Genomic DNA, 13,131 nt, shown 5'->3' on the forward strand with positions numbered 1-13,131 from the left:
ATGGAGGAGGTTTCTGTAGGTGAGGACCGTTTAAGTTGCTGGAGGTTAAGCAGGTTTCTGCCCCCTTTTGGCATGATGCCGTTTTTTGTGATGGCCGGTGATAACAGATATGGTGGAATGGCACATTTTTGCCTTTGCCGGCTCCGACCTTGCACAGGTAAACTTGCACAGGTAAACTTGCTCGTCTTGACCGCGTCCGACCGTATGCTGACAGGAATTTGCATGCAGCTGTCCTCGCGTCTCACTAATGATGAATCAGCGTAGACCGCCCTCTGACGTTAGCACAGCTTAGATTGTTCAAAAGGGTGTTAATTACTGTCAACTGAAAGTCCGCTCGCTCAAACTCGCAGTTTCAAGTAGCCTCCTCCCTCAGCTGTTCCCAAACGCCCAGAGTCCAATTCTAAAGAATTGGAGAGAATAGATGTAGTATAGAATAGTAGATAGAATAGATGTAGTCAGTCAATATATGTGTCACATGTCTTTGGTGGCTATATATTTGAAGGTGTGTGTGTACTGGTATTTTTCTGTGTGTGTTTGTGCGTGTGCGCGTGCGCTTGCGTGTGCGTGCGTGAGTGTGTGTGTGCGTGTGTGTGTGCGTGTGCGTCCACATATTTTTGGCAGCGGGTTATCTGTGCACCCCTGTGTGTCTACCTCTTTATCACACCTTCCCAGCACCACTGAACCTTGTCCAAACAGCCTCCCATCAAACACACACACACATACACACACACATGTCTCCATCCCCATCCCCACACCCCAACCCCCACTTACGCCACTACATCTTGGCATGGTGGGATTGTAAGGTGTGTGTGTCTGTGTGTGTGTGTGTGTATGAGGAGCGGTGTGTGTGTGTGTGTGTGTGTGTGTGAGGAGCGGTGTGTGTGTGTGTGTGTGTGTATGAGGAGCGGTGTGTGTGTGTGTGTGTCCTATATCTGGTGTTTTTCCTTCACTTGTGTTGATACACACCTGCAGTTCAGGTTTTATCAACAGGTGAACATCTGCAGATGGTCTCTGTCACACACACACACACAAGCACATACACACACACACACACATACACACACACACACACACACACACACACACGCACACATACACACACACACACACACACACACACACGCACACACGCACACACACACACACACACACACACACATACACACACACACACACACACACACACACACAAGCACATACACACACACACACACATACACACACACACACACACACACACACGCACACATACACACACACACACACACACACACACACACACACACACACAAGCACATACACACACACACACACATATACACACACACACACACACACACACACACGCACACACACACACACACACACACACACACACACACGCACACACACACACACGCACATACACAGAGAGAGAGAGAGAGACGTTAGGAGATCCACAGCATCTGCTTTAGAGAGTCACCAGAGTTGAAACTTCGAATAAAGAGGCATTGGAGCGAGGTGTGTGTGTGTGTGTGTGTGTGTGTGTGTGTGTGTGTGTGTGTGTGTGTGTGTGTGTGTACCAGAGGCTTTAAATGGCTTAGTCATGCCTCAGTCACTCACTTTTCGGAGAAATAGAACAAACAAACACACACACACATACACACCAGTTTTGGCATATCTGGTAAAATCAAGAAGCTTTGCTGAGTGAGATTACAAATCCAGCTTTAAGTATTTTGACGACATAAAATTAACAAGAACACAAACACACACACACACACATGGTATGAGGGGGCGGTGTGATGGCAGAGCTGCATGCTTTATTTATGCTCCTAGCATGAGGGGAAATGGCGCTAGCTGTGGTACGGGTGTGTGTGTGGTACGGGTGTGTGTGTGTGGTACGGGTGTGTGTGTGTGGTACGGGTGTGTGTGGTAAGGGTGTGTGTGTGTGGTAAGGGTGTGTGTGGTAAGGGTGTGTGTGTGTGTGTGTGTGGTAAGGGTGTGTGGGTGGGTGTGGTAAGGGTGTGTGTGTGTGTGGTAAGACTGTGTGTGTGTGGTACGGGTGTGTGTGTGGTAAGGGTGTGTGTGTGTGGTACGGGTGTGTGTGTGTGTGGTACGGGTGTGTGTGGTACGGGTGTGTGTGTGTGGTACGGGTGTGTGTGTGTGGTACGGGTGTGTGTGTGTGGTAAGGGTGTGTGGGTGGGTGTGGTAAGGGTGTGTTTATGTGTGTGGTAAGGGTGTGGGTGTGTGTGGTAAGGGTGTGGGTGTGTGTGCTAAGGGTGTGTGTGTGTGGTATGGGTGTGTGTGTGTGGTACGGGTGTGGTAAGGGTGTGTGTGTGTGGTACGGGTGTGTGTGTGTGTGGTAAGGGTGTGTGTGTGGTTCGGGTGTGTGTGTGTGGTTCGGGTGTGTGTGTGTGGTACGGGTGTGTGTGTGTTACGGGTGTGTGTGTATGTGTGGTACGGGTGTGTGTGTGGTAAGGGTGTGTGTGTGTGGTAAGGGTGTGTGTGTGGTAAGGGTGTTTGTGTGGTAAGGGTGTGTGTGTGGTAAGGGTGTGTGTGTGTGTGGTATGGGTGTGTGTGTGGTAAGGGTGTGTGTGTGTGGTAAGGGTGTGTGTGTGTGGTATGGGTGTGTGTGTGGTAAGGGTGTGTGTGGTACGGGTGTGTGTGTGTGTGGTACGGGTGTGTGTGGTACGGGTGTGTGTGGTAAGGGTGTGTGTGTGTGGTAAGGGTGTGTGGTAAGGATGTGTGTGTGTGTGGTAAGGGTGTGGGTGTGTGTGGTAAGGCTGTGGGTGTGTGGTACGGGTGTGTGTGTGTGTGTGTGTGTGTGGTACGGGTGTGTGTGGTACGGGTGTGTGTCTGGTGCGGGTGTGGGTGTGTGTGGTAAGGCTGTGTGTGTGTGTGTGGTACGGGTGTGTGTGGTACGGGTGTGCGTGGTAAGGGTGTGGGTGTGTGTGGTAAGGCTGTGTGTGTGTGGTACGGGTGTGTGTGGTACGGGTGTGTGTGTGTGTGGTAAGGGTGGGTGTGTGTGGTAAGGGTGTGTGTGTGGTAAGGGTGTGTGTGTGGTAAGGGTGTGTGGGTGGGTGTGGTAAGGGTGTGTGTGTGTGTGGTAAGGGTGTGTGTGTGGTACGGGTGTGTGTGGTAAGGGTGTGTGGGTGTGGTAAGGGTGTGTGTGTGGTACGGGTGTGTGGGTGTGGTACGGGTGTGTGGGTGTGGTACGGGTGTGTGTGTGTGGTACGGGTGTGTGTGTGGTAAGGGTGTGTGTGGTAAGGGTGTGTGGGTGTGTGTGGTAAGGGTGTGTGTGGTAAGGGTGTGGGTGTGTGTGTGTGGTAAGGGTGTCTGTGTGTGTGTGTGGTAAGGGTGTGTGTGTGTGTGATAAGGGTGTGTGTGTGTGTTTGGTAAGGGTGTGTGTGTGGTACGGATGTGTATGTGGTAAGGGTGTGTGTGTGTGTGGCAAGGGTGCGTGTGTGTGTGTGTGGTAAGGGTGTGTGTGCTTGGGAAGGGTGTGTGTGTGTGTGGTAAGGGTGTGTGTGTATGTGGTAAGGGTGTGTGTGCGTGGTAAGGGTGTGTGTGTGTGTGTGTGTGTGGTTAGGGTGTGTGTGTGTGTGTGTGGTTAGGGTGTGTGTGTGTGTGTGTGGTAAGGGTGTGTATGTGTGTGGTAAGGGTGTGTGGTAAGGGTGTGTGTGTGCGGTAAGAGTGTGTGTGTGTGGTAAGGGTGTGTGTGTGTGTGTGTGTGTGTGTGTGTGGTAAGGGTGTGTGTGTGTGTGGTAAGGGTAGGGCTAGGCATTGTTGATTCCCTTACCTAAATAAGCCTCTTCATAAGCAGATCTGCGTCTGATTGAGCTTTCAAATGCTAATTCTCACACGCCGCCTCCCGGCATCGCAATCAAAGCTTTGTGATATTTTTTTTTATTATTTTTTTTTTATTATTTATTTATTCAGGCGTGTGTGTGTGAGAGGGTGTCACGGTGAGATGTGGACGTGTCCACAGCAGAGCATAAATCACCGGCTGGACACATGTCACTGTGGGCATCAAACACACACACACACACACACACACACACACCTGAATCACACACTCTCACTCTCACACACACACACACAGACACACACTCTCACTCTCACACACACACACACACACACACGGCGTTGCACAATGCAGAGGACACAGCGCATAGTGTTATCTGTGTGTGTGTGTGTGTCAGAGAGAGAAACAGAGAGAAACAGAGAAAGAGAACTTCAGCTTTAGATTGGTGTTTAACTGGTGTTTATAAGTGGAGTCTTTATTTGTGTGTGTGTGTGATCTAAAGATTAGATAGAAGCTCACTCTCCTGCAGAGTAATTGGTGTGTGTTTCTCAGATTGAAAGCTTTGCTGAAAAGTACAGTTAGGTCCTGGGAGATGTACTGACCATTAGTTCACACACACACTCACACTCACTTACACACACACTAACATAAACACATATTCCAAGGCATCCATACACACACACTCCTCTTGGGTAATTTGCATAATTGCAGCTGTGGATGGAAAGTTGATCCTCTGTAACCCACAACCCTAACACCCATTATGGCACCACACACACACATACACACACACATATGCACACACACACACACACTTTGTGTAACTTGTGGGTTGTGTTGTATTATCCCACCTGCAGCTTCTCATCTCCACATCCTTAACCTGACATTGTTTAGGGGTGTGTGTGTGTGTGTGGGGGGGGGGGGGGGGGGTGGTATGAATAATGTCAGTGGGGGTCCAGGGGTTTCTTCCCCGGAAAATGTTTGAAATGTTGACTGCTAAATACACCATTTTAATGCCCTTTTCGTAGGGACAGAAACAGAGAAAGCAGCGCCCGTCTTCTGTCTGACTCACGTGACTCCCTGCAATAGGCCATCACTTCACTGCTCTCACTACACTGCTGACACTACCACATGGAGAAATGTTGCACGTTAACAGCATCTTTCAGAAGAGAATCTTTCAGAAGTTATTTATTGCACGAATGGGTTAGCAAAACTATAATTTTTGGAGATCATTCAATTGAATTTGTTTGCACAACAGCCTGTTCTGTGTTCACTCCAGCGAGAGTGAAGTATAGTTTTAAAAGCTGTGTCATCACCATAGGCACGCACGCACGCACGGCCGCACGCATCACCATAGGCTATTTGCTATGATATTTACCTCTGTTACAAGTCGTGACTTATGCCCATTAAACTTTTAACTTAGATTATAGGCCTACAACAGTTTAATTTGGAGTAGCCTAGGGTATGGGTGTGTGTGGTAAGGGTGTGTGTGTGTGGTACGGGTGTGTTTGTGTGTGGGTGTGTGTGGTAAGGGTGTGTGTACGAGGTGAGACCCATGTCTGTATCACTGGGTTATAATGCATGATGGGCTATAATACCATAATACCTATTTTGTAAGGAAGTAAAAGACGTAGGACTAGGCTAATGACAGAACTATATAATACCTATTTTGTAAGGGAGTAAAAGACGTAGGACTAGGCTAATGACAGAACTGTAGGCTACGCCAGTTTCTATGCTGTTTTCATAAACCGCAAGAATCCACTTCGTTCGATGTTTTAAATAATGTTGTTTGTTGCTTCTACAAATGTCATCTCCAGTGGTTTCACTTCCGCAGACACGCACATACATTGAATGAGCGCTGACACCACTACCCCCTAATGCTATGCCTCTTTATTTGATAACACTAAATTAAGAAATATTTTCTAATCTGGGAAATGTTTAGTTTCTTTTTCTTTCGGTCCGCGGTTCCATTCAATTGTGCCGCAAATTATCGGCGGACTAGGAAACCCTAACCCTACAGATCATACGCAGAGAAAGCACGCTCTGGGAATAGAACACAGTTGCATGTCCACTGTAGGTCTGTCTACACGGAAAATGACAAGTGTCGTGGTGCGGCCGCACCCCCCGCACCTCCACTTCCAACGTCACTGGTGTGTCTCTGTCTGTGTGTGTCTGTGTGTGTCTGTACGTGTCGGTGTGTGTGTGTGTGTGTGATCACAAATGTGTTTATGTGATTTTTTGTAATGATAGGTTACTGACCTTGGAGTTCATAATGCATTCATATATGCACCTCCTCCTCTCTCCTATTCCCCCTCTCTCCCTCTCTTTGTCCCCCCTCTCTTTTTCTCTCTCTCTCTCTCGCTCTCCCTCTCTCTCTCTGTCCATCCCAGCGGGTTGTCCAGACTCTCTGATCAAAGAGACGCATCACTTCCATGTTCTTGGAGAGGAACAGGTATGTGGTGTGTGTGTGTGTGTGTGTGTGTGTGTGTGTTAAACCTGAAGAATGCTTTTAAAACCGTCTCCTTAATTCCAAATGGAGACACCATTGACCGAGTAGATCTGATGTACAGTAGTTAAGAGCAGGTCAAACTTGAGGCTGGCTTGCGAAAGAATAGTTCTTTATTCTGGATGTACCAACAGAGTTCTGATAGCTCTATTGTACGCACAGCACAGCACAGTGTTGCAAAGTGAAGCCAAGGTCATGAACTCACATCACAATCACAAACACTTATGGCTAGATATAGGTGTATAAACACACACACACACACACACACACACACACACACACACAGAACACTCATGGCTAAATATAGGTGTATAAACACACACACACACAGAACACTCATGGCTAGATATAGGTGTATAAACACACACACAACACACACACACACACACACACACACACACACACACACACACACACAGAACACTCATGGCTAGATATAGGTGTATAAACACACACACACACACAGAACACTCATGGCTAGATAGATTGTAGTTGAAGACGTGTTTTCTACACACACACGTGTTTGGGTTCAGTGTGAAGCAGTTGTAATATAATATGGGGCTAATAATATGGGGCTAATATAATATGGGGCTAATATAATATGGGGCTAATAATATGGGGCTAATATAATATGGGCTAATATGGGGCTAATAATATGGGCTGATATGGGGCTAATAATATGGGGCTAATATAATATGGGGCTAATATAATATGGGCTAATATGGGGCTAATATAATATGGGGCTAATAATATGGGGCTAATATAATATGGGGCTAATATAATATGGGGCTAATAATATGGGGCTAATATAATATGGGGCTAATATAATATGGGGCTAATAATATGGGGCTAATATAATATGGGGCTAATAATATGGAGCTAATATAATATGGGGCTAATATAATGGGCTAATATAATATGGGGCTAATAATATGGGGCTAATATAATATGGGCTAATATGGGGCTGATATAATATGGGCTAATAATATGGGGCTAATATAATATGAGGCTAGTATAATATGGGGCTAATGATATGGGGCTAATATGGGGCTAATAACATGGGCTAATATAATATGGGGCTAATAATATGGGGCTAATATAATATGGGGCTAATAAGACAGAGCTGGGCTAATATGGAGCTAATCCAGTGTGCTAGCTGTGTACTAGATGGACTGTACATATGAAGGGACTGACTTTCTCTTTCCCCCCCCCCCCCCCCCCCCCAGTATGAGCGATACCAGCGCTACGCGGCGGAGGAGTGTGTGTTGGGGATGGGGGGGGTGTTGTGTCCTGCTCCGGGCTGTGGGGCCGGTCTGCTACCAGAAGACGACCGCAGGAGAGTGCAGTGTGAGCTGGCCGACGGGCTGGGCTGTGGGGTAAACACACACACACACACACACACACATAAACACACATACACACACACACACATAAACACACACACACACACACACACACACACACACACACACACACACACATACACATACACACACACCCACACACCTACACACACACACACACACACACACACACACACACATAACACACATACATACATACAACACACACAAACACACCTACACACACACACACACACACACACACACACACACACACACACATACAGTGGGTCCCAGTTAAGTTTGGACGGGTTCCTTCATGAATCACGCACCCCATTTTCTCAGCAGAAATGGCACAAACTGCAGTTGACACAAACAACCACAAGGTGTCACTTGGGAGTTCCGCCACTACTATTTTTGATGCGACTTGACTTACTGCTTCCATGACGCAGTTTCCAAGTCAGTAGAATAATCAGAGAAAGTTGAGCCATTGCCAAACATATATGATAAATCAATAGAGTTTATATATCTTATATTGTTTCTATCTATATAGATATCTATCTATATCTATTTGTCACGGTTACTTATAGATTTGATAGTGTAGGCCTAACGATAAGCGCATGAGACTTTCAGCGGGGGCACGGGAACTTAAATTGATCACAGTAGTTTAAGCTTACACTTGACAAAACATTCTAATATGAAAATGTAGATGCAATTGTTGTAAAATGGTGCAGCTCCTTTAAGAAAGCACCGTGCGCAGGGATGGAGAGAGAGAAGGCGAGAGGGGATATGTGTGTTAGAACTTAGATGCGTGTGGAAAAAGTAGACGTGCTGTTGAGACTGGAGCGAGTCATATTCAAAATAATGCAAAAATAAATCCGCAGATAAAACCAATTATCCTCATTCATTGCAACCGCAGCATGCCTGCTTGCCGACGTTTAAACAAAAAAGATATCAAAGCACCTTTTGCGTTTGAATGTAGCACGAACAAATGTTTAAACAGCTGGACAAATGATTTAGCTAATTGATTATAGCCTGTACACCAGCAGTGTTTTTTCTTTTCTTTTTGAGCACGTCCGAATCCCAGGACATAACGCACTGGACCTAATAGGTTCGAGATATAATTCCAAACGGGGCAGATAGTAGGCTATACTGCCAGTGTTTCCCATACATTGACTAATCTGTGGCGGGGCGCCACGAAATAAAAATCGGCCGCCACAGATGAATATTCTATGTTTAATTTAATTTAATTTAATTTAAATATAAGGTCAAATCCTTGCATTGCCATTGAGCTGCGCTTTTTACGCACGCAGCCTTTCCTTGCCCCGCCCCGCTCTCTCTCGTAGCCTGCTGCCCCTCCTCTGCATGTGCATTTAACTAAATATTCACGATTGTTGAAGGATTGTTGTTGCCACATAGAAGCATTGCATAGAAGACGTCTGGCTAAATTGCTATTAAATCCGCTTAGCATCGTGACCATGCTGCGCAAATTTGTTTAAAACTGCTGCATTAAAGTGAACTCTGCTAAGGTCTTATCACAGCATAGTAGGCTACATTGAAGAGACTAAACTAAGTTAAGTTATGAAATCAAGCAGTATCTCAAAGCTAACGTTAGAATACTGTTTGGATGTCGAATTTAGTATGCTATAGCCTACTTCTAAGCTGCTTGTCAATTTCATTGAAGGGCTCATTTTATTGACTCTGACACTGAATGTTTGCAAAATCCCGATGTAAATGGAAAAGTGTTTTCCAAATTTCAAAAGTGCTTGTCCCAAGGAGAAGTACGAACCTTTATTTTAACTATGTAGAAAACGTTATGAATTGCAACCACACATCAGCAGCCTTTTAACTGTGTTACAATTGCAAGGGTTCCCTCAAACGTCTTAAAGTGACAGGCACTCAATTAGACCTATACACTACCAAGACGATCTTAATACCACCCCCACCCCCACCCCACACCATCCCCCCCGTTGTCAAAGTTAGCTACCACCACAAATTGAATCCAATTCTGTGGGAAACACTGACTGCACTTAAAACTTAGAAGTTTGAAATTGCGATCAGTGACTGGCATCGGGTGAACGAAGCTTTTCGAAGTTGAACAAGCTATTAAAAGAACTATTTGCGCACCTCCATGTCACAGGAGAGACTGGGCTCTCCGTTCTATGAATTGAAAAAGACGTTAGGCTACCTGCAAACTGATTTCATTGCTGAGTTTGCGGCAAAGCAAGAATTTTTTTTTTTCCTGAGTCAGAATATGGCATTTATTTGTCCAATGTTAGCCTACAGATCAGTTTCCATAGTGCACATCTTATCAATAGTTTGAATGTCGTGTGTGTTTCTGCTCATTGACAAATACCGTTCAGCACCATGATTCATGCCCAATTAATTCCCCCTGTTAAAGTGTTCGCCTTTGTTACCCTATTTGGTTTTGTGATGTAGCCTAACACCATATGGCCAAATGTGTGACTCAGCTAATGTTATAGGCTATACAATTTCCCCTCTTAAAGACAAGCTGGTGTAGCTTATTAGACTAGGCTACTATTAAAATGCACCGACGGTAGCCTTGGCTATAAGCTATCGCATGATTTCATGCACGTAATAGTCCAGTCATTTTAAGCCAAAATAGGGGTCAAGGTTGAACAAATTGCAACACAAGCAAACTTAACTGATTTTAAATCCTCAATATGTCCTGTGTAAGGGAAAAAAAAGCCCCGAAGAATCCCAATAGGGGAAAGTTTAGAAAAAGACCTAAATATACCCTATTCATGCGCCTATTCAGTATTTTTCTCACGTGAATAGGGGAAAAAAATTAACCTTCACATATCACCATGAAAATTACTGAGTTGATTACTTACATCAAGACAAACAAAAAATGTATTATACGTTTTTTGAAATAGTTTGTTAACATGGGCAAACAGGGCATAATGTAATTACGTATAGTTAATTTGTATAAATACCACAATGGAGCTAATAGTCCAGGCAAAGGTCTGACCCAAAACTAATTGCAACAGAATTTATTTTCACATTTTTATAATTCAATTGGTGATCTTTACACCATAGTAAAAGACCATGAAAATCCATTTGGTGGAAATATGTTAAAATATGTTATGCATTATTCTTCAGCAAATACTGACAAAACTGTAATTAGAATGTTGTAGAATACACATTCTAAAAAATAACATTCTTTTATTTTCAGAGACAATTTCTTTGGCTTATTTCAGACTGGTTTGTTGCAAAATTGGTGTCTATTTTTACATTGTGGCCCTTTGAATCAATGGAAATGGTTGTTGAATCTTTAAATAGAGCCAAGTGTGTTTTTGCATGTAAGTGTTCCACAATGTGTAATCTGTACAAACACATAGTTAAGCATTATTCAGCCTAGGAAAGTGGTTTTGGTGTTTTACGTAATCTGATTTAGAGGTCACTGAAACATACAGTATATCACACTAAAGTATCAGTCCATCATTTTGCAAGTCTTATAGTAATTGACCTCTTGCCCAGGGGTTGACTGATATACTGTCTGTCCAATCAGAGGGGCCTGTATGATGTCCCTTTACTTTGCACAATTTTTGTCTAAAACAATAATCGGACAGCACAGTATGTTTATGTTAGTGAATGCAGGAAAATTGTGAAGGCAAAGTTGAAGATGGACATGATCATGTCCTAATTTGACAGAAGGGTGCAGATGGGATAACTGCAGTTAGCCTCCAAGTGACTATTGTTGTGACATCTGGCAAAAATGCTATACTAATAAATATAGTTTAAGATTAATAATTAACAATGCTTGCCTATTCATGGGTCATGGTTTTACCAAAGTCATAGAACAGTCAAAACTATACATATTCTAAAAGTATATGCACTGTACATGAAATATAGCATCAATCAACTTATGTCCCATCTTCCTCCATACCATGCATAACACATACTCCTCTATTCTGTATAGGCGAATCAAGGGAACAGCTGATACATTTTGGCCTACACTATTAAGGGAAACAAATTAAACACCTTAAACCATATATTTTCTGAAAGCATATACCCTCCGGAGGAGATATAACACCATTTAAGACATTTCCCATCTTCCTCCATGTCATGCACAATACATGCCCTCTATTCTGTAAAGGCAAATCTAGTGTAAAGTGGATACATTTTGGCCTATACTGTCCAGGGAAAACAAATTAAACACCATAAACTATATATTTTCTATAAGAATATACCCTCTAGATGAGATATAATACCAGTTAAGACATGTATTATCTTCCTCCATGCCTTGGACAATTTGTTTGTCAAATGTTGCAATTAGTTTTGGGTCACTATACATTAGCTATACGTAATTACATTATGCCCTGTTTGCCCATGTTAACAAACAATTTCAAAAAACGTATAATACATTTTTTGTTTGTCTTGATGTAAGTAATCAACTCAGTAATTTTCATGGTGATATGTGAAGGTTATTTTTTTCCCCTATTCACGTGAGAAAAATACTGAATAGGCGCATGAATAGGGTATATTTAGGTCTTTTTCTAAACTTTCCCCTATTGGGATTCTTCGGGGCTTTTTTTCCCTTACTCAGGACATATTGAGGATACAAAATCAGTTAAGTTTGCTTGTGTTGCAATTTGTTCAACCCTTTCTCCTAAAATTACTGGACTATAAGTGAAAGGGCCTTGCATCTGTCAAGTTCGCACAGGGCCTCGCACCCCCGGCCCTGCAGCTCCTCCTAAGACAGTGAGGAAAAAGTTAAAATACGCGATAAACCCGGGAAAAGTTGACAGGTTTGTTTCGGTCTCGGTGATTATTTGTGAAATTGTGCAATGACAGCCTTTTCAAGGCATTTCAAGGAAGGAGTCGTAGCAGCTCCCATGCAAGCTCCCAAATTGACCCAGTAGCCTACAGAAGGCATCAATAAATTGTTGGGACTGGGGAGGATCATGCGTTTTTTCTCAATCACTTTGAAGGGTCATAGAAAACATTCTTGCTGGCGAGAGAGGGTCACGTCTTTTTTGACTAACGCTCCGAAAACTCCTCCGGTGGCCCCTTAAATAAATAAGGAACAGTCCCTAATTGATTATAGCCTGTAGGCCTACACCAGCAATTGTTGGACATTGACAGTACCCAGCCTAACAAGCAGATGTTGCAAAAGATATCAAAAGACGCAATTAATCAGAAATAAATAATGTAATCTGCATCGCTTTATTTAACAAACTGCAAGCAACAAGAGGGTTGAGTTCGCTGTGAGGCCAAACTCAAGAGCAGAGCCTATCTGTTAAGGCAGTCGATAGGCTAGGCTATATGGTAACGAGCTGTGTGCGCCTGGAAAGACGATAGAAGATGCTTTCTGAATAGCACCGCGAAGACGGCTCTGGTCATCCCATACCCTCCCCCCACTTCCTGTAGCCCTAGGCTACCATTATGAAGGCCTGAGGGGAATAGCCTAAAACGACTTGTTGCCGTTTTGGGACATTAAGCTTTTTTACGTTAAGCGTGGGGGAGCACGGGGCACA

The 13,131-nt window shown here is 44.0% G+C and overlaps 1 protein-coding gene across 1 annotated transcript in view; it reads left to right on the top strand.

The window, feature by feature from the left end:
- prkn (parkin RBR E3 ubiquitin protein ligase) overlaps positions 1–13,131 on the top strand; it is a 106,400-nt gene that overhangs the window by 76,092 nt on the left and 17,177 nt on the right. The window contains exons 8-9 of the mRNA XM_076286387.1: positions 6,172–6,233; positions 7,514–7,663. Of these exons, the coding sequence (XP_076142502.1) occupies positions 6,172–6,233; positions 7,514–7,663 (212 nt within the window). The remainder of the gene's footprint in view (positions 1–6,171; positions 6,234–7,513; positions 7,664–13,131) is intronic.

This window comes from Alosa pseudoharengus, unplaced genomic scaffold (genome assembly GCF_046254945.1).
Source record: "Alosa pseudoharengus isolate Yale_2024_CS ecotype anadromous, Long Island Sound unplaced genomic scaffold, YU_APseudo_1.1 YU_APseudo_1.1_scf_15, whole genome shotgun sequence".
NCBI classification, from domain to species: Eukaryota; Metazoa; Chordata; class Actinopteri; order Clupeiformes; family Clupeidae; genus Alosa; species Alosa pseudoharengus.